The sequence below is a fragment of the Mytilus trossulus genome, chromosome 10 (assembly GCF_036588685.1).
Source record: "Mytilus trossulus isolate FHL-02 chromosome 10, PNRI_Mtr1.1.1.hap1, whole genome shotgun sequence".
Taxonomy (NCBI): domain Eukaryota; kingdom Metazoa; phylum Mollusca; class Bivalvia; order Mytilida; family Mytilidae; genus Mytilus; species Mytilus trossulus.
The window spans coordinates 59697991-59723452 of NC_086382.1; the positions used below are offsets into that span (position 1 = coordinate 59697991).

The following is a 25462-nucleotide window of genomic DNA, read 5'->3' on the forward strand; positions in this document are numbered from 1 at the left end:
ACCGTGATGTCATCAACGTTTTTTCATGGTTTTCTACGGTTTAAAATGAAATTTAGATTTAAATAATAAGATATGACTGTAATCTTTTTTCTGTCTATTCGAAATAACATAAAAAATGTGGTGCACACTGTTATATAACCCGTTACGCGCGTTATTCAGAGTGCACCACATTTTTTATGTTATTTCTTTATAGACAGAAAGAATTGTTACAGTCATTCCTTAAAGAATAAACTTCATTGTAAAACAAATATTGACACAGACGCTAAAAACAATGCAATTCTGATTTCTTAATAACTCACAAAACAAGTATATTAATACGAACAAGAACAGAATTACAACTTTGTATGCTTCATAAACATTGATCCGTTTTATTATTGTGAATGTATAATATACAATTATTTCTCATCCAGATCAAACACATTATTGATGAATTGAAATAGCTTATGTATGAATGACGAATACAGATGGCTACTCGTAACTTAATACTTTAATATACCACAAAAGTCATGTTTCATTCAATGATCGATTTGAAGGTTGCTGTGTTTTCATTTGACATCTATAATGAAGGGGTCATATTTCTTTTAAACGTTTTAAAGACAACAAAAAGAAAATATGTGTATACCCGAATTTCATATTGATGACAATGTTCAATTCAAAGACAACGAATAACCTGCGTTCGGAACTTTTCTATCTCAAATGTTCGCTCGGAGACCAACGTATGAATATCGACATGACGAAATTAATTTTCTGTGTATAAACTTTTTGTTTGTCAATTTTTAAAACTGCCAAACAGAAGGATAGAAAACTGTACTCTTAATTAAAAGATTGATTGCTGTTTGGTGAACTTTTGTAACGTAAAATCATGCATATTCAGAACGACCTGTAATTATATTCCAGCCTATAAACGTTTTATGTAATGCAATGCTATCAACATCCTTAAGTTGATCATCCTTGAAAAGATTCATCAGTAGGCCAATGAAAAAATGAAACCACTTGTTGTGTCGCTGTTCTCCTCTTATATTTAATGCGTTTTCTTCAGTTTTAGTTTGTTACCCCAATTTTGTTTTTTGTTCATGGATTTATGAGTTTTGGACAGCGGTATACTACTGTTACCTTTATTTATACCACTAGACCACTCGAGTTCTTACTATTTTATACATCAATATCATTAACAGTCAATTTTCTTAGAAACGATCTATCCTTAACAGTAAATGGCGACATACTACGTTTTATATATGTAATAAAATATTGAAATGAACATTTATTTCAGTCTTATACATATGAAATTTGCCATCATGGCCATACATTAATGACGTTTTTTTTTCAAGATTAGGCGATGCTATGTTTGTTTCGCATTGACTTAATTTTTTCTTCCTTTTCATACGAATGAAGCAAAAATAAAATGTGAAATGAATAAGTAGACCTTCACTTTTTTAAACTATCAATTGTACATTCCATTAACAAGATAATCAATTCTAGAGTAATGTCGTTTTTGCCAGCTATCAAAACATCGTTTTCCGATAAGAACAAGAACTGCAAAGAAGAATAATATTCCAAACGACAGTGCTGCTATTAGGGCGGCGGATAGCACATTAGACTCCTCCTTTTCTTCCTTCATCTGGCTAGTATCTGCAAAAGTTATGTTCAGATCTCCTGAAATGGAATAAATATGAATAAATAACAATATTATGCTTTTATAATATGTTGTCATGAGGATTTATGTAAATTTTAACAAGTGAAGTTTTCAAATCGGTTTGATAGTTGGTATCTAATTCATTGGAACAACAATCGCATAATAAGATCAGGATTCTCAATTATCAAAATAAGCCCATTTCAAGCATTACAGACGGTCAATTTAAAGCTACATGTAAATTTAAAGCTTGTATCCAATATGATAAATGAAAAACTGGTAGGGACCATCTAGCTGTTGTTATTTGTTTTTTATTTTAAATTTGACTTTTATGAGTTCAAGTTGACAATTTTTTGTTTCAATTAGGCATTGGAAGTGAGAAATGTCAACATTGAAATTGGCAATGTTAATAAAGGGAAACTCCGCAAAAACAAAGCATAAAAAAACACACGTTCATAAATAAAAAAAAAAACCTTTACTCTCTATGTAATGAGATCAAAATCGATTTTTGAAGTTCACTGTCAGTTCTCGACAGTACGTCATCTTGTCAGCATGCCCGATCTAAAAAGTCCCGTAATATCTATAAACCACAGAGAACAAAAGAAATTAAGGTTTGAATTGAAAAATGTCAATTTTAAAAATGGTTTAACATCCATTCAATTTATTTAATGCAGTCTTTTTTATTTAATCTAGAATGAATAACTTGCTGATTATTTTAACAATTTATCGCGTACATTAAAGAATGCGAATGGCGTACATGTAGTTGCGCAAAGAAAACAGGAACATATCACTTCAATTGCATGTAGTAGGCAATTAACCTAAGTAACTTAACTAAGTTTAATCAACAAATTGCATAACAAAAACAAAGACAATTACGATCAACAAATATTAATAAAAAAGTTTTAAAGAAAAAATGACAAGGACTGCTGTAAATAAGATGTGATGCACAATATAATGTATTTATCAAAGTGAATATAGAAAACCCTAATACCAAAGCATGCACTAGTTGAAATAAATGTTGATTTATCTATCTAAGTTAAGGTGAATCACTACATATATGACGGGAACTTAACATATATATTTAATCGATAAAACACACTTTAAAAATGTCTTTTTTAAAAATAATATAGGCATAATTGGTCCAACTCTTATATTGGAATCGGTGTTGATATAGAAAATATATATTCCACAAAAGATGAAGTCTACCCAAGCCTTAAACAAGCTATTTTCTATGCCCAAGCAAACATTCTTGTCTCAAATAGTGCATTATATTCTAAAAAGCGAGATTTGAACATGTGCATAAAAATTGAAATAACGTTTTGTACCGATAAACATCTTTATATGAAACAGCAATAGGAAGGAAAGGCTCAACGAAATATGGAAATGAAGAGTTCTCATATTTCACAATCCAATGGCAAGAACCTTCACATTGTTTGAGTCTGTCATATATTAAGTACTTATGACTAAGATTTTGAATATTTGACAATGATGGATTCTCCAGAACTGTATCGCATACCCTATAGTTAATGAACTTTATTGCTGTCGTCGGCCCCTTGGCTGAGATTGGTTATTAATCGGGTTGATACAGAATGACATACGGCTTTGCTATGTATTATTCTTTTTGCATCAAGCGGACCCTATCTACTATATTTGCTACTCTCCTAACTAATTGTAAACAGTTTAAAAAGAAACGTTGAACGATAAAAGAAATCCATTTTGAATAGTAGAACAATAAAATTGAGAATGGATATTGGGAATGTGTCAAAGAGACAACAACCCGACAAAAAAAAAAAAAAGACAACAGCAGAAGGTCACCAACAGGTCTTCAATGTAGCGAGAAATTCCCGCACCCGGAGGCGTCCTTCAGCTGGCCCCTAAACAAATATATACTAGTTCAGTGATAATGAACGCCACACTAATTTCCAAATTGTACACAAGAAACTAAAATTAAAATAATACAAGACTAACAAAGGCCAGAGGCTCCTGATATATTAACTCCTTACCCCTACCAACCAAACCCCCAACCTCCAAAAAAGACTTGAAATTGATCACAGCTACTTTATATGTAGTTACTTTTAAAATGAAAGTTTGGTCAAGAATAAATGCCATTGTATCTACTAGAAACTAAGTTAACTACAACACAACCATTAACACAGACCGATTTTTGAGTGATAATAATTACCAAAGAAAATTGTGTTATTTTGAATTCTAGTTTCATCATTAAATGCCGTTTCCGATATATCATTATCAGGTATTATAACTGAAGCTGTATTACTCATGAGAGTTTGGTTATGTGTCTGAATGGCAGCTGCTGACTCATTCCAAACTGTAGATATTACTATATCAGCAGTTACTGACGCTGGTGTAACATGTATTAAATCTTGCACTATTTCAGAGCTGTAATTTACATCCGCAGACACTGTTTGGTTAAAAGTTTTAATTGATAGTATGATATCAGAGAAATTTTTCATTCCTGAAATTAATACATAAAACTATTGAATGTATCAAGAAATGCAATTTTTTTCATGTTTATATGCTGATTTTTATTTATCTGTATAGTACAAATCAAAGAATGTAGGGTATACATCCATGACCCAAAATCAGTATGTCAAAGAGACAGCTGTAGCACACATTCTCAAGAAAACATACGTCAAAACTTCTAACTTTTATAATAAATGAAAAGTATCAATGTTTCTAAATAATTTATAACAAAATGTTAGGGATATTGGGTTCTAGGATGGTTTCTATGGAAACAAGAATGTGTCATTTTTGCCTTTTTACCTCTGTAATGTGTCTATGTTTTTAAAATCATCCACAAAAAGTAATAATTATTGAATGACTATGGTGTGCAAACTACTGACTTAGTTCAACTAATCATCTTTTGTTAGAAACCCACTTGTAAATTTTTTTTAACAATATGCGCTCTGTACTTTGAAAACTTGAATCAGTCTATCCAAAACAAATTTCGGTAAATTTGTCATACTTCATCTCTTTTATATTTGACAGAAAACAGTGCGCAGTTAGTTCCAAATTTTACTTAATTTACTAAATCATCAGTCGTTTTTAAAAATAGTCCAAACAAACAACGATCATAATAGTTTGACCAAATATTAGGATACATGTATTTACAAAGTCAAAACAATAGTAAACTCATTAAACTGCCTCGAAAAGTGATGAAGTCGTTAAATTGGCATTGTTTTTCTCTCTATAGAGAACGGACGGATATTGGGTAAACGAAATTTCCTTTTGTCTTCGGATGGGCGCAAGACAATTTATTCAGGTTCAATGGTGTAGAATTTTGTTTTTGCCAAGATTGTTAAGAAAACCAATTTTCAAACGAGTTAAGGTCTAGGTAAGTCATATCTGTAATGTTTATAAAAGATCACATTCAAAACCTAAACATAGTACCTTGAGATCAAAAAAGTAAACCGGACGACTTTGAATCTTCCATAGTAAATCATACACATACCTGCTGTTATTGGTTTTACTGTAGATTCCGACCTGTTGGTGGCCTCTGTTGTTGATTGGTTTGTGACTATCGGTTGTGTATCATTGTCTGATGTTGTCATGTCCTTTGTTGTCGTTGTAACTACTGTGCTCAAATTCTCGGTTGTTTCCCTTGTTGTTACTTCCGTTGTCATCGTAGAAGTTGTAGTAGTGGTAGTTGGTGTTGTTGTTGACGTTGTTGTTTTATTCACTGTGTTTGTAATATTTAAAGCTTTCGTCAACGTATTCAATATTGTGCTTGTTGTAGTAATCTTCTGTGGTGATGTTATATTATGTTGTGCTGTCATTGCATGATTAAGTGTGGTTTCCAGATCTGTCAAATTCGCTATGGTTGGCTGGGAGGTTAATTTAGTTGCGTTAGGTAATACTGTTTCAGTTATTGTTTTTGTGGTACTGTTTACAGTCGTTGCAGAATGATCAACACTTGATTCATTATTACCTTGTTCGGTTAAGACCACGACTGATGGTTTCAATGAGGTTTTGGTTGGATGTTGGTTTGTTGGTAATACCATTTGATTAGTTTCTGTACTACTTCCATTAGTTTGTGCTACCTCAATGGTTGACGATATATTTTTAGTTGTAGAACTAGCAGATGGTGTCAGTGAAACAGGACTATTAGTTTTACTTGTGTTTGATGTTGTTAACGGATTAATACTTGAAGGTGAACTATTGGTATTTGTTGACGTTGAAGTTGAACTTTTAGTATTCGTTGAGGTTGAAGGTGAACTGTTGGTATTCGTTGACTTTGAAGGTGAATTGTTGGTATTCGTTGAATTGGATGAGTGCGTAGCCAATGACACGGAAGTAGTACCTTTCGTTGTGAGATTGTTCGTGTTTGTGGATAAAGACGAAGATGACGATAGAGGAACGTTGGTGTTTTTTGTACTTATATCCTGTTTCAACAAATCTGAATCAACGTCAGTATCATTGATAACTTCTAAAACTTTTTCTCCTATATATTCCTGTTCTTTTGGGGGTGGATCTGTTGTGTCAATTTCATTTTGTATAGTTGATTTTTCATCCTCATCTCTTTTTAAAACATAACTTATAATGGAGCCTGAGTCTTGAAACTGACAATCCTCCAAAGGTAAACATTTGTATAGGAAACAATTATCACCGGTTACAGCAGCCAGACTTTGATTGAAAGAGGCAATGTTACATTTGTCTGAAATAGATAAAAGAAATTAAATCATAAAAAATGGTATGTATTTTAATATAAATAAAATTCTATTCAACAGGTAGGAAAAAGGGTTTTGAAAAAGTGCTTATTCTAACAACAATAACATAAAAGGAAAATAAAGAGAAGTTTTTGTTGAAAAAGTTGAATTTAATTTTTTCGAGTATTTGGCGTATTGAATTTTAAACCTGATGCTTTTTGTTATCTATTAATCATGTGTTTCTTTGTCTAATACGTTCTCCTATTTATTTGTATTGTAGTCCTGTAATATTATGTTGTCATGTCAATGTTATATTTAACATTGCCATTACAGTGCGAGGTTTGGCATGCCACAAAACCAGGTTCAATCCACCATTTTTCCCTGTAAAAATGTCCTGTACCAAGTCAGGAATATGGCCATTGTTATATTATTGTTCGTTTCTGTGTGTTGCATTTTAACGTTGCGTCGTTTGTTTTCTCTTATTTTTTAGTTTAAATCCACATTGCGATAAGACGTGTCACGGTACTTGTCTATCCCGAATTCATGTACTAGTATTTGGTTTTGATGTTATATTTGTTATTCTCGTGGGATTTGTCGATGTTTGGTCCGTTTCTGTGTGTGTTACATTTCAGTGTTGTGTCTTTGTTCTCCTCTTATATTTAATGCGTTTCCCTCGGTTTAAGTTTGTTACCCCGATTTTATTTTTTGTCTATGGATCTATGAGTTTTGAACAGCGGTATACTACTGTTGCCTTTATTTATCATTATCTATTTTATTTCGAAAAGATGGCGCATGTAGTATGCATATTAAAAATGCAAATTCTTCAATGATTCAATTTTCTGTACTTTATCCTTAATCATTTTAATGTCTTAGCTCCATCATGTTTAAGATAAGTAAAAAATACTCTTTTTGGCCTATTAATGTGCATAACACTTTATCGATGTTCTTACCATAGCAATTTTGGGAAATAATATCTAAAATTGGGAATAGAATTGGGAATGTGTCAACGGGACACAACCCGACCAAAGAGCGGTATTACATTTGTGTGTCGACTTCTTTGTACGCCATTTACCTCAAAAAGTCTTTGACTGATTCCAGTTTGTAGATGAGTTGTTACCGAATTAATTAATTAAGGTTGTACCTAACACTACAGGGAGATAACTCTGTAAAGTCATCTTAACGTTATTACGTTGTTGAAATTTAAAGTTTCTCTTTGTTTATATCATTTGAGTCAGGTTTTCAAATCTACATTTTTACTGTATTTAGATTAACAAATTTCAAATTTGAGGTAAGACTACACGATGTGATAAAATAATGAAATTCTCGAGATATAATATGGTAGACCCTTCGCACCGTTTGAAGTTTTTTTCTATTCTAAGATTAGGAGATGTGGTATGATTGCAAATAAGACAACTATCCACTAGAGAACAAATGAAGGAATTGTTAGTATGCCTGACCTACCTGTATTACAACATTGCTCTAAACAGGATTCACGTGAATTCTCATTAAGGTAGGACAACTCTTCGGCACTTGGGTTAGTGAATGAGAACATCTTGTCCACCAAAGGAGCATCAAAATGTGTTCCTGGTCCACAATGAGTAATGGTATGAATCAAATGAAAATTAACGAAGGAATAAAACAGAAGGATGAACATGGTACGTTTTGTTTTCGTTTCAACAGGTTCCTGTAAGATAAAGGATAGAAAAAAAGTTGATTACAAACTAGTCAAAATGGTTCTGAATTGTGTAAGAATTAAGTAAAGGCTCGTAAGAAACTGTTTAGCATATATAAAATCTTGGTTTAACTGTTACAAGGGAAAGGCTTGTCATTTAAAAAAAAAAGAAGATGTGGTATAAGTGCCATGAAGACAATTATCAACAAGACACCAAAATGACACATAATTAACAACTATAGGTCAATGAACGGCCTTCTTTAATGGGTAAAAATTAAACCGCATGGTTAGCTATAAGACCCCGTTAGTTTGATGAACATTATACTATATAATAAATAGAAAACGCTTAAATATTTCGTTTGCGCTCTGTTAAGCCCAAAATAAAGCATATAGTCCATCAGCTGGTAAGGTAAAATTTCAGTTCTGTGTTACACCCAAGGGTACCGCAATTTTTTTAGATAAATCTAAAGAGTAATGTCTGAAGAATATTTTAAGAGGTGTTAGACTTTTGAAAAAGTGTCCAAAAGGGGTTAAAAGGGGTCTTATTTAAGGGTATATAAAAAAATTTGTTTAACACATATATACAGAAAAAATAAAAAATAACCAAGTATTCGGTACTATTTATCTTATTAAATTCAACAAATCATATCTTATTAATATGGAGGCTATTTTTTATTTAATTTTAATATCATATAGGACCAAGAAAAAAAAGGGGGAGTGTAATATAAAAAATTCATGATTTTGATTGAAATAAAGCATACATACTTGTTTTCTTGATGAAAAAGGTATATTTTTTTACATTGAAACATAGAGCATCGAGTAACTAAAGGCAGTTGAACAAAATTCAAAGATAAGAATGGGAAAAAACATGGAATCAATGACAAACACAACATAAGCAATGTACATCACAGTCATTAAAACACACACATTGTACTAAAAAAAATAAAAGAACCGTCAAGGTTTTAAGATCTTTATTAAAGTTCTTTTAACAACAAAATCACCACATTTTAAGGTCATGAAGAAGGTCAATCCAAAGAATCATCTTCATTTTCGTCAATGGCATCTACCGAATTATCATCTCCATCATCTTCATCATCTTCGTCGTCATCGTCAGCTATATCAACGATTTGATTATTCTTGTTGCTACAAGCATTCGTACATTTGCAGCCATCTGTACAGGATAAACCTTGTCGAACACAAGAACATCTTTTGGTGGCACAACCAGCTTTACATGAACAGCTTATCAGTATCAATAAAGCATCTAAGGCTGGCGGTTGGTCTAACCAATTGATGCTTATCAAATCGTTCTTAACAATCCAACCATGGTTATTTGGCGATGGAACAGTGTTATGTTGAAGAGCAGATTTCCAAATCTTTGCCTGATAGTTGGCTCGTTTGATGTGCTTTAACATAGCATCTTTTGTTGGGGGCAGTAGATGACAATGAATGTTTTTTGCATTGCAAAAAATTCTGAATCTTAATTCATTGATGTTATTATTCTCGTACCCATATGTAGCACACAAAAACCTCTCGAGAGTGTTTGACAGTTCTGCGCCTACCTCTTCAAAAGTTTCACCAAGACGGGATAGACCTTCTGAAAACTCCACAGAACGTGTCAAAACGCCGAATGCTTTGCTTTTTCCTTTACCAGACAAAGCACTAACTGAATCACAACCAGTAAAGGCGTGAAATCCTGGCAATGCTCTACAAACTTTCTCCCCCAATTTTGCACACATTGATTGCACATTTAATAATCTGCATTTGGAAGACGTACCTGTCAGAAGAATGATATTTGAACTGATGCAATTCTGAAAATAGCAGGCCAATACTTCCACATCAGTGTCAGGAGATTTTATTACAATGGAATTGTAGCCTTTGTCAGCTGCGTGTTTTGCATGAAGAAACATTTTTGTGTCGGCTTCTTCCTGTTTGCTTAGAAGCTCAGTGCATTTTACACTTGTAACTATTTCATTTTCAACAGAAATTGTGTGGCACATACTTCCATGTGATACGAATAAATCAATTCCTTCTAGTGCAAATCTATAGGATTGCTTACTCCATTCCGACACAAAGAATTCAACAAGAGCAACTTTGTTTCTACCAACTGACAAAAATTTCTTTCATTGCCGAGGACACGATTGTGATGGTCTCGAAATTATTGTAATGATTTGCCCTCCCAAGGACCTGCGATCCCGTTCTAAATTTTTTATGGATATTGTGGGATACTGATCAGTGACAAAATCAATGCGGGGAGCTCTTTTTGAAACTAAAAGGATGGTTTTAAAAACAACATTTGCCAAATCCGAAAAAGTATTTGGTATCCTTGTGATGGATTGAATGACTGCCATGCCATCAATTATCCACATGCTTTCCTCAGGAATAGCTTGCATTTGTTCAACGCCCTTTTCTAAAAGACCAGCCAGGACAGATTTATTTGTCTTTACAGGTGTACCATCAATGTTTGCTAGAGACCATGGAAGCGGACCTAATTCAAACTGGAGGACCTCTCGCATATCCAACTGTCTTGTCTGGGCAATTACAAGCAGGCGACCAAAAAGATTTCTATCTGCTTTCAAGGCGTTGCTGGTTTTATCAGCCATTAACTGCTTACCTTTTGTTTCCTTTGTTGAAAATGTAAGCAATGCTTGTCTTTTGATTGGTTTGAAAAAGTCGATTGACTTCTGAACAAGCCGTTCACTGATGAAATTGTCTGATGCCAACTTTCCCTTTTCATACGCGTTCAGAAGGTCGCACGTTAATTCAGAAGAGGCAACAGTACCCGAGGACAACCCTGATAACTGCTCAGATGTATCAAATGGATTTGTCCAGCTTTGCAGTGTTTGAACCAATTTCAAAACGTCACTTTCATCTCGCTTTATTCGAGTTTTGCCAAGTTCTTTTTGTGTGGATGTTTCAGAGTTAACCATTCCTGCCAAATCTCGATATTTTGATGATATTGATGCTCTTTCGTGTGCATTTAACAACCAACGTTTAACAGAACCTTTATTCAAACTGAAACCAACAATGCCGCCTCTTGTTTTGGTATCTCTGTTGAATGTTTGCTCAATTGTTTGGTCAACTGGAGATCTAGAAAATCCATGAGAGCTTCTCTGAACACAAAAACCACCTGATGAAAGATATACATGGGCATCAGGATGTGTATTTGGCAGATTTTGCATATGAAGCAAATAGACTGACATGTATCGGGAATAGTTTTGACGGTCATATGCGAAAAACCATGGCAGCATTTTTTCAACACATGCCAAATGAAGTTCCCAATTACCTTCCCTTGTTGCTCTTATAAATACCAATAAAAGTTCAACCATTTCTATGTAAGAATTCCAGAACTTTTTCATTGGTCCCTCACTTACATTGCAATATGCATTAAATGCCTCAAATAGTTTACCAACATAAGGTGACATTAGCAATGTTTTTAAGTTGTCTGCTGTTAAATTTCGTCTGATTTGAGCTACGATTGACAGAACAGATGCTTGAAAATTAGGATCGAAAAATTCATTCTCATCATTTGAATTAAGCCAAGAACCAAATGCTTCCCAACGTAATCGTTCAAAAGCTTCAAAAACAATTTTGTGCAATCGCAGCGCTCGATTGTAATGTTTACCTTCTAATACACCAGTCAACGAACATGACCTAATAACTCCAGATTCCAACAGGAGATCACCAAGCCCTGCATCGCCAAACCGTTTCCCAATAACTGCTAGGAAAGCACATGCAGTGTGAAATGCGCCCATTCGTAAAACAACACGCTCGAATTCAACTGGTTTCTGCCAAATTATTTCCAGTGCTTTTGCGTAAATAGCCTGATCAAATACTATGACAACATCGCGTTGACCGAGTTTGTCAGCAATGCTTACTGATCTCTGTAGTACAGTTGTTACGGTATTTAAATCAGTTGGACTTGCGTCAATTACCTGCAAGTACCCAATACTATTTGCTCGCGGGACATTAGTATGGTCAGTCATGATGTTGAAAGCAGTCCATGAAGGTATACATTGGGAAACATTATCCAGCAGAAACAAATTGTCTAAAAGTGACATTCGACAGAGCAAAAAACAGAAATCTTTTTTCCTAGATACTAAGCTTAGAGATTGAAAGCTGTTGTGTGTTTGCTTGCTAAAAGTTGTTTTCGGTCCAACACGTGGTTTCGAATAAAGATGAACAGGTTGTTCTTCAGTTACGATTTTCAAGGACCTGTTTTTACTTCTTTGGAGGGACGTTTGATTTGCTTCGTCTTCATTCTCACACCAATCTGGTCTTGTTTGGATGACAATACCATTCGTACAATGAGTAGTACCTTGGCCAGATAATGTCTCCTCACACAGATCATTATTATCCCAACAGAAACTTGAAAATACACCTTTTCTTATGATACTTGGAATGAAAATATCATCCTCAGTATTCATGATCATTTTTTCTGCAATAGATGTTTCTATTTCTTCAACTTGATCATATGACACAGAATGGCCAAATCTATTGATGATTTTGACAATTTCTGATGACCCAGTTTGAGTTTTTAAGTAAATTGCTAGGGCAACATGTTTTGGAGTTTTGGTGTAGCCTTTACTTACAGAATAGATCAAGTCTTGAGCAAGCGACATTATCCGACGATGTAACACCTCTGAACTAATATCAAGCTTTGAGGGTGAAATGGAGGCATGTGTAGAATCATCTGTAAGTACCAGGGCAAGAAAGTTGTAGAGTAAATCTGGAATTACAATATTATTTTCACTTATAGACTCTCCAGTAGGTGGCCAAGGAATATTAGACTTTGATTCAAGACTAATCACATTACGAATCGCTTTTGCTGCATAAAAAACAGTTGTCACAATATCTTCATTTCCCACTGCAGCATTCAAAGTATCATTACTTTGAACCAGATTGCTAGACTCTATTGCAGTTTGTACAATCTGACCAGTTGGTACAGAACTGCAAAATACAAGCAAAGAATTTTGTCTACCAGATCTCCAAAATGTCAGGTTATCACCAAATTCATTTACAAGTCGGGCTTTTAGTCTAGTGGGGTTGTACTTCAACACATGGACACCTTGAGTTAGAAGAAGCTCTCTAAAACGAAAGCATAAATCCGTCAGATTTGAGACCTGTAGTCCATGTATAATGTTTTGTTGTACCTCCTTGGCTAGAATATCGAAAGCAGACGTAAAGCTGTCCGGTTCTTCCTCTACTTGTGTTTCATTTTCCTTATACAGAACTGATGTTAAAATCCTAAAACAAGATTTATGGTAGAAGAAGTCAAAGCCCGATTCCAGGCGTTTACTTAATAGAGGGTTGGTGTCCTGCTGTGTAGAAGCTTGTTTCATTGTTTCTATCGCTTCATCAGTGAGACATTTTGTTAGAGATTCTAACCTTCTTCTGTCTTTTAATGATGTTTTGTCCTGAAGACAAATAACACACTTTGACTTATCAAAATTACGCGGAAGCTTGGCCGCTGGAACATTAATTGCATGTTTTGTAGCGCTATCTGACTCAAGTTTGCGCTTTTGTGAACAAGTGTTTCGTTTCAGGGTTAATTTTATGTCCCGCTTCATTGTGTATAGTTGATAACATTTTTTGTGGTATACACCTTTAGGGCCATCTATCCATTTACCTTTCATTATTTCTGAAACTCTGTCATTTCTTGACTCTGCTGCAGCTTTAAAGGTAGTCCAAGTTTGATCAGAAAAGGATTTCAGGTTCCCCTTTTCCCCCGATCGATGACAGAGACATTTATCCCAACTAAAATCAATGTTTTGTTTAGGATTTAAAACAAAAGTTTGTTCCGTCATATTTTCCATTATTCATTAAAATGTAAACAATATATCAAAAAAGTATAAATGTACGACCACAAGAGTAGTTTATAACTATTCAATTCTATATACAAATACCAACATACATGTTATGTAATATAAAAACAACTTTGGGAAATATGCAAATTTGCAAATAACAGCCAATAAGAGCCAAAAATATAAGATATGATCAATATAACAAGAAAGTAACAGTTGTAAACAAAGAAAACAATTAAAATGTGTCAAAAGACCTATAACATTTATCCCTGCAAAAACAGGAATAACTACCACAACAATGATGAAAAAAAAATTCAAAGGTAACAGAACAGTGTCAACAGACCTTGTTGTACTCCATAACAACAAATATACAGAATATAGATCAATAAAGTGAATGCAAACAAAGCAACAAAATAAGTTGACGGTATGTACAAAATTTATAAAACAAGAGTAAATTCATTGAATAGTGAAGCACTATATACAAGTAAGAAGGAAAGAAAAATAATCAAAAACACAATCAAATGAGGAACAATGTAAACATTACGAAAAGCATTTGTTAAGAAACCAGCTGCAGATTCTATGTCAAATACACACAATTTTGTGCTAAAGAAAGTAAAAAGTCTGAACAAATTCCACAACTGACTCTTTGACCTTCGTTCAAAGCGATGTTTGTCGATTGAATGACTGAAAATTTTTAACTCAATCACCACATAGCTTAAACACTAAATGTAATCAAACACACCTTTATTGAACTCGATAGAGTACACCTTTTTCAAAATGCAAAAAATTAACCTTAATTTGTCATTTTTTCATAACTATTTTGTTACACATTTACTTTATAAAATAATTTGACTCACAAAAATATCATAAATCGACAATTTAATGTTTGTGTTTGGTTGCAAATTGATAATCTTAAAGTTCTAATGTGTGCACTCAGGTATGAATAGATTGTCGACTGAATCGAAGACGGTAATGTGATGATTTCCGGTATTTTGCGAGTATTTGCACGTACATATGTTTTATTGAATAATTCATATTTTAGACGATAAATAAATACTGCAAATAGTTAAACAGTTGCATACTGGTCAATTCTTAAGTTTAATTCACAAATACGGGTAATTGAATTATGAATTTCTATATGAAATGAGAAAATATGCCTTTATTTTAACTAAAAAAATCTGATTGTTTGTAATGTAAATTAACATTTTTTTAAAACAAAAAATCGTCAGTTTTACATTAAATATGATAGTTTCATATCTGTTTTTGTTGTTTATACCTATACTTTATTTTTTTTTAATTGCTGTATATTAAAAAAATTTAATATAAATTACTTAGTCGTGAAAACTAAATGAGGGGACCATTGATAGGGGCGTTTTAAAACCTCTTTTGGACACTTTTTTTTTAGTCTAACACCTTGTATTTTATCAATAAGATAATGAAGTTGAATTCTATCCAAAAAAATCGCGGTACCCTGGGGTGTAACACAAACTCCTTAACTAGAGCGCTTTTGAGAACTAGCTGATGGACTAATATAATATATTCAAAAGTTTACACAAAAGAATGGGATGCGTTTCTGGTCTTATTAACTCTGAAAGACATTATCTGACGATCGAGGTACAATGTTGTGGTTCCATTGATATTTAGTGTATGAAGTCGTATTCAAACGTGCTGATCATGGTTACATTTGAGTAACAATTCGAAACATTAGCTTTTTTTTTAAAGAAGAGCCAGGTTATAGTGTCAACGACATACCATAAGGATGGCCATTCTCATCTAGACAGACGGACGGGTTTATGAATTTAGTAGAAAAACTCTACTATCATGAAATTAGAAAATAAATATTACAAACAATATAATCAAGTACATAATACGTCATTGTGTCTGTAAATTAAATTTAAATCTGTTTGCATGTTTTGTTGGTTAAACCTAGTCAACATGGTTGTTGTGCCTATAATCAGTTCTTTTATTATACATGTATGTCCATTCAATTCAATTTTTACTATTTGTTTCATATTTTTACTTTTTTAATTATGAGGGGTAAAGGTACATTTTTTGTAAACGGGATCTAAATTAAAATTCATAGATTTTTTAAATGATTAACCAAAAAAGTAGTTTACATCAGAGCTTTTTCATATATATAATAAAAAGTATGGACCACGAGGCTACACGCAACAGGTTGTGCAAAATTTTAGAATTGTGTGTTATAGATTTCCTATGGAAATCATTTTTTTGTGTGATAGAAGGAAAACTTAACCATGTAATTTTAATATAAAATTCGAGGAAATAGCTCTTTAATTGCGCATACAAAATTTAAAAAAAAAATAGGATCAAGTGACTTGTTTTCTGATACAAAATAAAAAAGGGTAAAATCATTACACATTCTTATATAAAACAAGAACTATCTTTAAAAAAGATATCCGACGTATTTAAATTTGAGTGTATTTTAAAACTATCATTTCGATAGCCTTCAGAAGCACAATGACTTAATGATGCAGGACCTCTTTAATAAAATCTCCATCTGAATTTTACTACAAGAAATTCTTTACTAAGTCTGGTTATATTAAGGCAATAATATATAAGAATATTGTGATGACACCTACAATTTTTATTTGTCAAAAAATCTAGTGCAATTAAAAAGAAACAAATATACATTTACTACAATTTATATTAAACTTAATTCATAGTTAACAAAGCTAGAATATATTGGTAGTATAAGTAGTATCTTTCTGTTTGCATTCACCAAACCCCGCGGAAATCTCACAGTCATGCGTAGGTGCGTTCTAAAAGTCATTAACGTTCGTACAACAAAGTTTACATTAAAAATTATATAATTATATAATTGTCCCGAATAAACAGCTGTCATGGATGCAAAGAACTATTGGAAAAACAATTATTTTAATAAAAATATAAATCTTTGTAAGATCTAGTTTAAATATTTTTAGTTTTTCACTTGCTTTCCATCACGATATAATTTTCGAGACGTTTTTCAAACACAACCAAATCACTCACCGTGACAGCATTTTGTCAAATCACAGAGAGGATTTTCGAGCATGCGTAGTCTGTTGCCATAGTGAAGCGTCCTTAAGTTCAAAGTGCACAAACCGAAACTATACCGACTACGTCGGAAAAACAAACATTGTCTGAATTGTCTTCCTTAATATCACGAAGATGAAATCTGTATTTGTAAAAACAATGGAATTAGTATGACAAAACACACTACATTGTACATTCTTCTGTCAAAAGTTTACGTAGAAATTAGAAAAAAACCAACAGACTATGTATGCTATTAAAATCCAGAATGGGCTTATAGATATAGACGGACAACAATATTTAATCTCCAACGACAGCAGGAGCAAAGTCATAAGACACTTTGACCAAGACAGAACAAAAACTGACACCTATAGACAGTCATTATTTCCAAACTAAAAGACCATCAGTTATTGGAATCAACGTTAACTTCCGTCTAAAACAACCTCGGCCGACACGACACAGGGATTAAGAACTGTTCTAAAAGAATATATATACCCAAGAAAAAAATAACGTCATCAGACAAATTATGCATTTTACGCTTATATAAATTTTCAAGATAGCACTATAGTTCTGAATATATGTTTATCATGACTAAAATGTGAACAGATCGTCTTCTTCAGTTTATAGATTTTGAAATTATTAATAAACTTTTAGAATTCAACTCCATCAGGCAATATTGACCTTTTTTAGTTTTTGCTATTAATTTAGGTCCTTTTTCATTTTTAACTGTTTCGGTTCTTATACAGCTTGTCTTTTAATTATTCGGGTTTGAAGGTAAATCCATAATTCGGACGCAGGAAATGTATAAAGTATGAAAAAGAGATGTGGTTTAATTGCCAATGAAACAACTTTTCACGAGAGATCAAAGGAAAGGGGCTGTTTTTATTTTTCCCTGCAATATTAAAAGTTTACAGCTGTCTTTCTTACTTCAATAATGTTTATTGTTTTACATAATAATCAAGTTATCCTATCCCTAATCGATTGACTTATAAGAATAAGACATAATTGATTCGTTATTCAATATTATTTAAGAATTGAAGGCTTCTTTTTGTAAATTTATTGGGTGGTAAAAGCGTTGACCGAAGTACATTTTGTATGAAGCGCGGAAGCGCTTCATACTAAAAATGTGCGCACGGTCAACGCTTTTACCACCCTATAAAGTTACAAAAAGAAGCATTCAATACTTATAATTACATTTTCTAGCTATGATCACGAAAACACGAATTTTATGAATTTTGTATTTTATTCACCTGTGCACTTTATTGTGGGACCACGTGCTATCATGAATGAAAAGTTTTATAGAGTGATGCAATTGCTTACGGGATAACACGTAATGTGCAGTTAACCAATCAAAATAAAGTATTACAATGAAACATACATCTAATGTAATTATATGTATTTAAAAACCTAATTGTTGTTTGTTTATGTGGTCATGGGCGTTTCTCTTTTATATACATATACATGTATATTGGACCGATGGTTTATCCGTTTGAAAGGTTTTATACTAGTCATTTGGGGGGCCTTCATATCTTGCTTTTCGGTGTGAGCCAAAACTCTGTGTAGAAGGCCGTACTTTGACTTATAAATAACGTTTTATACAGTTGTGACTTTGATGGAGAGTTGGTTACCACATCTTCATGTCTATATTCATCAAAGATTAAATTTGGGTATGCTAGACGCCCGAAATTCTACAAAAGACTCATCAAAAGGTGCTTAATTAAAAAAAATATGAAAAGGCCAAATAAAGAACGAAGTTGAACAGCATTGAGGACCGAGAATTTTGAGATGTAATGAGAAAAAAGTAAAATCACCAAAAATACTGAACTCTGAGGAAAATTCAAAAAGGAAAGTTGCAAAATAAAAAGCACAAACACTTCAAACGTATGGATAACAAATGTCAGAATACAGAAACTAAGGTTCCAATTTTCTAGCAAAAGCGGGCTTTGTTCATTGTTGAAGGCCGTACGGTGAACTATAGTTGTTAAGTTCTGTGTTATTTTGGTCTCTTGTGTAGAGTTGTCTCATTTGAAATGATATCACATCTTCTTTTTTATACTTAGATAGTGTTTGGCTATTTTTAAAGGCCCATTTTGGACATATATTGTAGTTCCTCAATTATTAATATATCCGAATCATCAAATGTTATGTATCGCATGTACCTGATGATTTGTTTTTCTTCAATTGTACCAAAATTATTAAATTTGTTGTTTGTGTTTTTTTAAATCGAATTGAGTAACATGTTTATTTCTTCTTTATTCATATTATATGAGTTAAATACTATTGATGTTAACCTTACTGTTCAATTATACAATATAAATAGTATGTCTTATATCTGTATTGAATTATTGTAGTGCACATTTTATTTAGCGGTAAATAATAAGCTATACTACATGTACAAGACGTAAAACATTTCCTTGTGTTGCGTTTCATAAGAAAATCATATTTTTTTTTGTAAATTCCTAGCCTAAAGGTAAATGAACTAGCCATGTACTTTTAATATGAAATATTTGAATGGGATATTTATGGTTTGCACATTAAAACAGTTACCGACAATGCACATTTTGTTTTTAAGGTCTTTCCTCTCCGTGAGGAAAGACCTTATTGTTTTTCGCATGTTTTTTTTTTTTTTTTTTTTTTTTTTTTTTTTTTTTTTTCATCCAGCATTTGTTTGACATGGCCTCCCCTCTTTTCTATTGGAGTTATCAAAACCAAATATGGACCATCGGTAGACCTCATTATGAAGTATTACCAGATGAGGCTGTGTAGGATTTCATCATCCCCTTTAGAAGTTATCTCCCTTTTATTGATTTTTTTCAACATGACCCCCCCTCGTTGTTTTTAAAGATATCATGATCTTATTTGGACAATAGGTACATCTCATCATGATGTATTACCATATGAGGCTGCATAGAATTTCATCATCCCCTTTGAGAGTTATTTCCCCTTGAAACAATTTCTTTCCTTTGCTCATTTCTCAAAAAATGTTAGAGATAGAATCGATTTGAAAACGGCAACATGTACAGGAACAGATGGCAATGTTAATGAACAAATACAATCATTTTGTTATTAACCCTTATAAGGAGTTATTCCCCTTGAAAAATTGTATACAATTTTAGAAAAAATCTATTGCAAGAACTGGAAGTCGTAGAGACTTGGGACCTTCACCAATAATCTTTAATTCATGTGACCTTCAATATGCACCCAAGGTCAAAGGTCACAGAGTGCAAAAAAAAATTACGCTGCAATTTCAAGCTTACATATTAGGAAAACGATAAGACTTTGCTGCCTACATACAGCGTATAAAATGTTCCTCTCGACGAACTCTACAATTTATATAATAAGCCCAAAAATGTCCGACCGTCTGTTCAAAAGTTACAACGGGATGATTATTAAAAGTATAGTATTTTGTGTATATCTTTTTAAAGGTAACAGATATCAACCTACTATAAACTTAAAAGATGATCAGTAGTTCAAGACCTTCAATTTGAGGTCAATGTCAGGTCATGATGAAATTTCACCTTGACCTTCACATTATACTATGACCTTGACCTTGTGATATTTAAAAGGTCAAGTGGTCCTGAGTTGAATGGTGATAGTCCCATGTCTTTACGACTTCCGGTTCTCAAGTTTTGTATTGCATCATATATTTGATGATTAATTGTGACCTTAGTGAACTTTAAAATTGTCTTAATTCTTTTTCTATAATGTTGTCCTTTAACTGTAGATCATTTATCATTTAACAGATTTGAGATATCTATTGTCGTTTTAGAGATAATGCAGTTTTAAGTTTTGCGAGCGGAGGCATGTATTTCTGAATCATCAAGAGCTTACCACTTAAAATGTTTAAGAAATTGAAGAGGTTGACATAGTTATATGTTTGACAAAATACCAAAAACATTCCATTTAAAAAAACACTAAAAAATTCAATTTGAAATTTTCATGTTTTGCATTGACTTTGTAAGTTTCATAATTTCTATTTATATAGTTGATATTGCATCATTATTTGCACTTTGTCAAATGGGGTCATCTGATATATCAAATTGAAGGTCTTAATAAACTCTACTTAAAAATGAAAATTTGAAACCCCCTTTTCATCCAAGGGAGACGGGTGGGGTCATTTAGTGCAAACATTCAAATTTCTCAGATGGTAAGGTTGTCGCATATCAAATGAAAGAACATAAAGCGAACATTTCAAATTTCTAATTGACGTCTCCCAAAAATGAGTTGGATGGGGTCATTGAGTGCAAAAAATAAATGTTCTTTTAAGGTAGGGTTGTTGTATATCAAATGAAAGGTCATGATGTGTACATTTCAAATAGCAAATTCCTGACCTTCAAAAATTAGTAAGATAGGGTTATTGAGTGCAAAAATCAAACTTTCTAGAATATGGCGTTGTCGCATATCAAATGAAAGCTCATCTACTCTATGTTACATATATAATAATTCCGATCTCAAAAATGTAGGCGGATGAGGTCATTAAGTGATAAAAGTAAAAAGTTTCAGAAGGTATGCTTGTCGTATATCAAACGAAAGGTCGTACAAAGTACATTATGAAAGCATCACTTTTACAGGAAAGACCTTTCAATTGTTTTACAAACAATTGAGATACTAGTTTTCAATAGGTGTTTTTAACTAACTATAGATTTTTTTTTATATAGATAAGGAATGCATATTAAGGCGATAATTTGGATTATCTGGAATTATTTTAAGTCACGAGAATTTAAGTTTATTGGGGTACTTCGTCTATAACGGAATTATAATTATTGTATAATTTATCAAGTTTAGATTTAAAATTCACCTTGTCAGATTATTGTTCCAGATTCGTTAAAATACAACTGATAATTTATGTTGGCTCTATTCGTATTCCGTGAGAAAGTAATATTCTTTTGATTTACAAACGAATTACCTTATAAAACGAATTACCTTTATTCAAAGTATAAGATAAATTTATATATAAATATATTTGATAAGTTTTGACTTATATTCCGTAATGATGCATGTCCCTTACCCGGATACTTAGCATGTAAAGCATAACAGTTTAGAAGTTGTTTGAAATATGACATTTTAATATTATTTTATATATCTATTATGCTACATATTTGAAACGAACCCGGAAGAAAAAGACACATAGTTTTATAAGTGTAAAATTCTGTAAATACACATATAAATTCATTCGAAACAAATAATGTGGAACAATCTGCTTTGCTGTAAAGTCCATTTACATTGAACTAGAACATATTGGGTCATTCCAGTTAATTTCTGATAGGTGGGAATGGATGGGGAGAATTTTGTTTATACGTATCAGAAAAAAACATCATGAAAAACAACCTATCAGATCTAAAATTAAGATCTATCAGATGTAGAGTTTCTGTTCATATTGGGTGGATGGGCTTTCATGGGAAAAATGACCTATCAGAATTTTTTACTGCAGGATTGTACCTATCAGAATTTAAAATCCAACACTAGATAATGCATGATACAAAACTGTCTACATTCCAAAGCACCTCTAAGATCTGACATAGGCATTTTTGTAACCCCTAAGATGTAATTATTTTAAATTATTTACTGCTGCAAGACCCTAAGAAGTTTTTTTGGGTGTAAGTGTACGTGTCAGATGAAAAACAATTTTTTTACCCCTAAGATGTATAAATTTTACACCCCTCCTTCTGTTTTCTGCTTTTTGGTGGATCTTTCATACTTTCCCTATTTCCATTCTCAATTGTAAACATATCTTACGTCATTAATTGGTATACTAGATGTATAAAGGATTGATTCTGTCATGTTTCGTACGGATATTTTGCTAAAAATATATATCACAAATCCTCCCGGTGTCCCTCTTTTGTCATTCAAATTATCTGAAAGGACCTTTTAACAAGGACAACGTTTTTTTTTAGATTGGTACTCTTAAAGACGCTTGCATTTTTATTGCAAGCGAAATATTTAAGGTTGCCGGTTCACGTTTCTGTAATAACTTTTCGATAATCTTTTATAGTTTCGGTATTCTGAGTTAAAAATGAAATCTATTATTGAACAAGAAAGTTGTTCAGTTGATTGGATAATGAAGTTATTCAATTGTATGATTAATAAAACAGACGAGTTACAGAAAGAATGACTCCCATCATCCCCATCCTTTCGATCAGTATATACAGTATAAACAAAAAGAAACAACAATACAAGAGAACAAGTTTCTATGACCAGTTTTGGTGTTTCAGTAATATATTGATGAATCTTTTTCTTTAAATTAATCCCAAGTTTACTTTAAGAGTCGCTTACTACAAAGATACATCATCCGATTGCGTTTGTTTATGATATTTCACGCAGTTTTTGTTTGTTTTCTTTATTTGCACTTTCTTGACAGATAAGTGAAATTTGAATTTCGGTAAAGTACGGCTGACATAATTCAGGATCAATTTTCAAATATCGTTTTCACTTTGTACGTATGTCTACCACTTTACTACATCAATCAACACAAAATGACTCACCTGTATAGATGGATTCACAAAATTTTCACTTTTTAACTTAAAAGGGATAATCCGTCATTTTCATAGTCCAGGATATAAAAGTTTTATCCATTATTCGTCTTGCAACATTAAGACTGTTTAAAAATGTGTAATTAATTTAAGAAATGATATAAAAACTGTTCATTTCTGTATGCGTGTCGCTTATGTTATCAGTTCGTCAATAAAAAGACATTTTTGGTAACAGCTTGTCGTATTCAAATCATATAATAGACAATATTGATTGATTAACCATATTCTTTTCTAGTACGCAGTTATCTTTTCCTGGATGATTATACTACAAATATTAAAATGCAATTTATTGTACAGGTAAATTAACTCTGTCAACGTTTTCGATAAGTAAATATAAATTATATACTAGTAAGTCATAGAGCAATTACTTTTTAAATTTATCCTTCAATTATCTGAAAAAAGATATTTTTCTTATCATTATTCGAAATTCAGAAAACTGTTCTTAAATCTCCCATCTATCATATGATATACATGTATTCTACGAATAAAATCGAATGATATACTTTTTTCCTACTGCAATAGAAGTAATTATAGAAATTCTTTCCGACTTAATTATATAACATCTGTCAAATAAACAAAAAATCAGCCGTTTACAAGTTACATCGGAGCAGAGACATATACTACATGTCTCTGATCGTAGAGAGGTTTCCTGAATTTCAGGCTCCTAAATTGATAGACTCAACTTCTGTTAACTTTTCCGTTTTATTTCAGGAACAGCGAGCGTTCTTGATTACAGTTTTACATTTAATTGTTTTTCAAATAAACACATGTTTTAATAATCATTATACCGGCATCATTGAGTATGTCAATGGGCCTGCTCAAAAACTATAAATGCCCTTAAACTTTTACTAGTTAAATTTTTGTACGCTAAAAAGATTCCGTATATCGTCAAATTATTGCAATTCCCATGGACGGACCTGTTTCTGATTTGTTATGAGTTATAATTTATGACTAAAATCAGCAAAGACCCATCGAAACTAGTGCTGATTCAAAAATTGAATAACACTTTTTGGATATTTGGATGATAAATTTACTCTCAATAATGACATCTTCAGTATGTACACTCAAGACATTTGTCCTGCCCAACTGACGTTAAATAAAGATAACACTAACAATTAATACTGACCTTTCCTGTATCTTGATATCTATATCTTTAAAGTGAAGCTTTATACCAAAATGTATGATAAAAGAGATGATTTTTCATTTCCTATTGCTATTTGTTCATTTTTAGATTGTGACGTTCCCTTTTCATCATCTTATGGTATTTTCATATATCTGAACTTATTCCAATCGCTCGTGTATATAACAACGTATTTGATTTTAACGAAAGAAATCGCTGTATTACTGAAAAAAATTTAGTCCAGGGTTTTCGGAATCAAAAACTAGTCAAAACATTTACTAAAGTTTATCATGGGTTCAAGGACATCATTCGTAAAAATAAATCAACATGCGTATATCTTTTAAAAAGTAAAATCACAAAAATACTGAACTCAGAGGAAAATCAATTTGGAAAGTCCATAATCACATGGCAAAATCAAAAAACAAAACGCATCAAAAACGAATCGACAAGAACTGTCATATTCCTGACTTGGTACAGGCATTTTCAAATGTAGAAAATGGTGGATTAAACCTGGTTCTATAGCGCTAACCCTCTCACTTTAATAACAGTCTCATCAAATTCCGCAACATTTACATGATGCGTTAAATTAACAGTCACAAATTAAAGGAGCACTAGCTACGATATATAAAAAAAATAAAGTATGATTTTTGTTTTAGATCAATCCTTAATCAAATTGAAATAATGAAATAATAATTTGCTTTTAGCAATCAATTTGCTTTAATTCTGTTAAAATAAGCGATTAAACATAATTTTTGACTCATTCACTTGCAAGTGAATTAGTCGACCTCTCAAAATCCGTATTCAGACAAAGACAAAGACAAGACAAATACTTTATTAGAGTCTCACCTCAAAATTGACATACATTTATACATTTATAAAATTACAGTAATATTTAAAACAACATGAGCCACTCTAAAAAGAGTTATGAGAGACTATAAAATTTCTACAAAACACATTATTATCTACAATTATATAAAATACCTTTTCTTTTTAATAATACATCATAGCAGATTTT

The 25462-nt window shown here is 32.2% G+C and overlaps 1 protein-coding gene across 2 annotated transcripts; it reads right to left on the bottom strand.

The window, feature by feature from the left end:
• Positions 1-1248: 1248 nt before the first annotated feature.
• LOC134688292 (uncharacterized protein DDB_G0271670-like) lies at positions 1249-23554 on the bottom strand. 2 transcript variants are annotated; one of them, XM_063548852.1, is made up of 5 exons: positions 23280-23554; positions 7756-7978; positions 5100-6302; positions 3813-4103; positions 1249-1653 (listed from the first exon to the last, which is right to left on the bottom strand). In XM_063548852.1, exons 2-5 carry the CDS (start codon positions 7946-7948, stop codon positions 1442-1444), a joined length of 1899 nt encoding a protein of 632 aa, XP_063404922.1. In that variant the 5' UTR covers positions 7949-7978; positions 23280-23554; the 3' UTR covers positions 1249-1441. The 2 variants fall into 2 exon arrangements, with proteins under 2 accessions (XP_063404922.1, XP_063404924.1); XM_063548854.1 differs by lacking the exon at positions 3813-4103 and having other exon boundaries at positions 23280-23547.
• Between the last annotated feature and the right edge of the window lie 1908 nt (positions 23555-25462).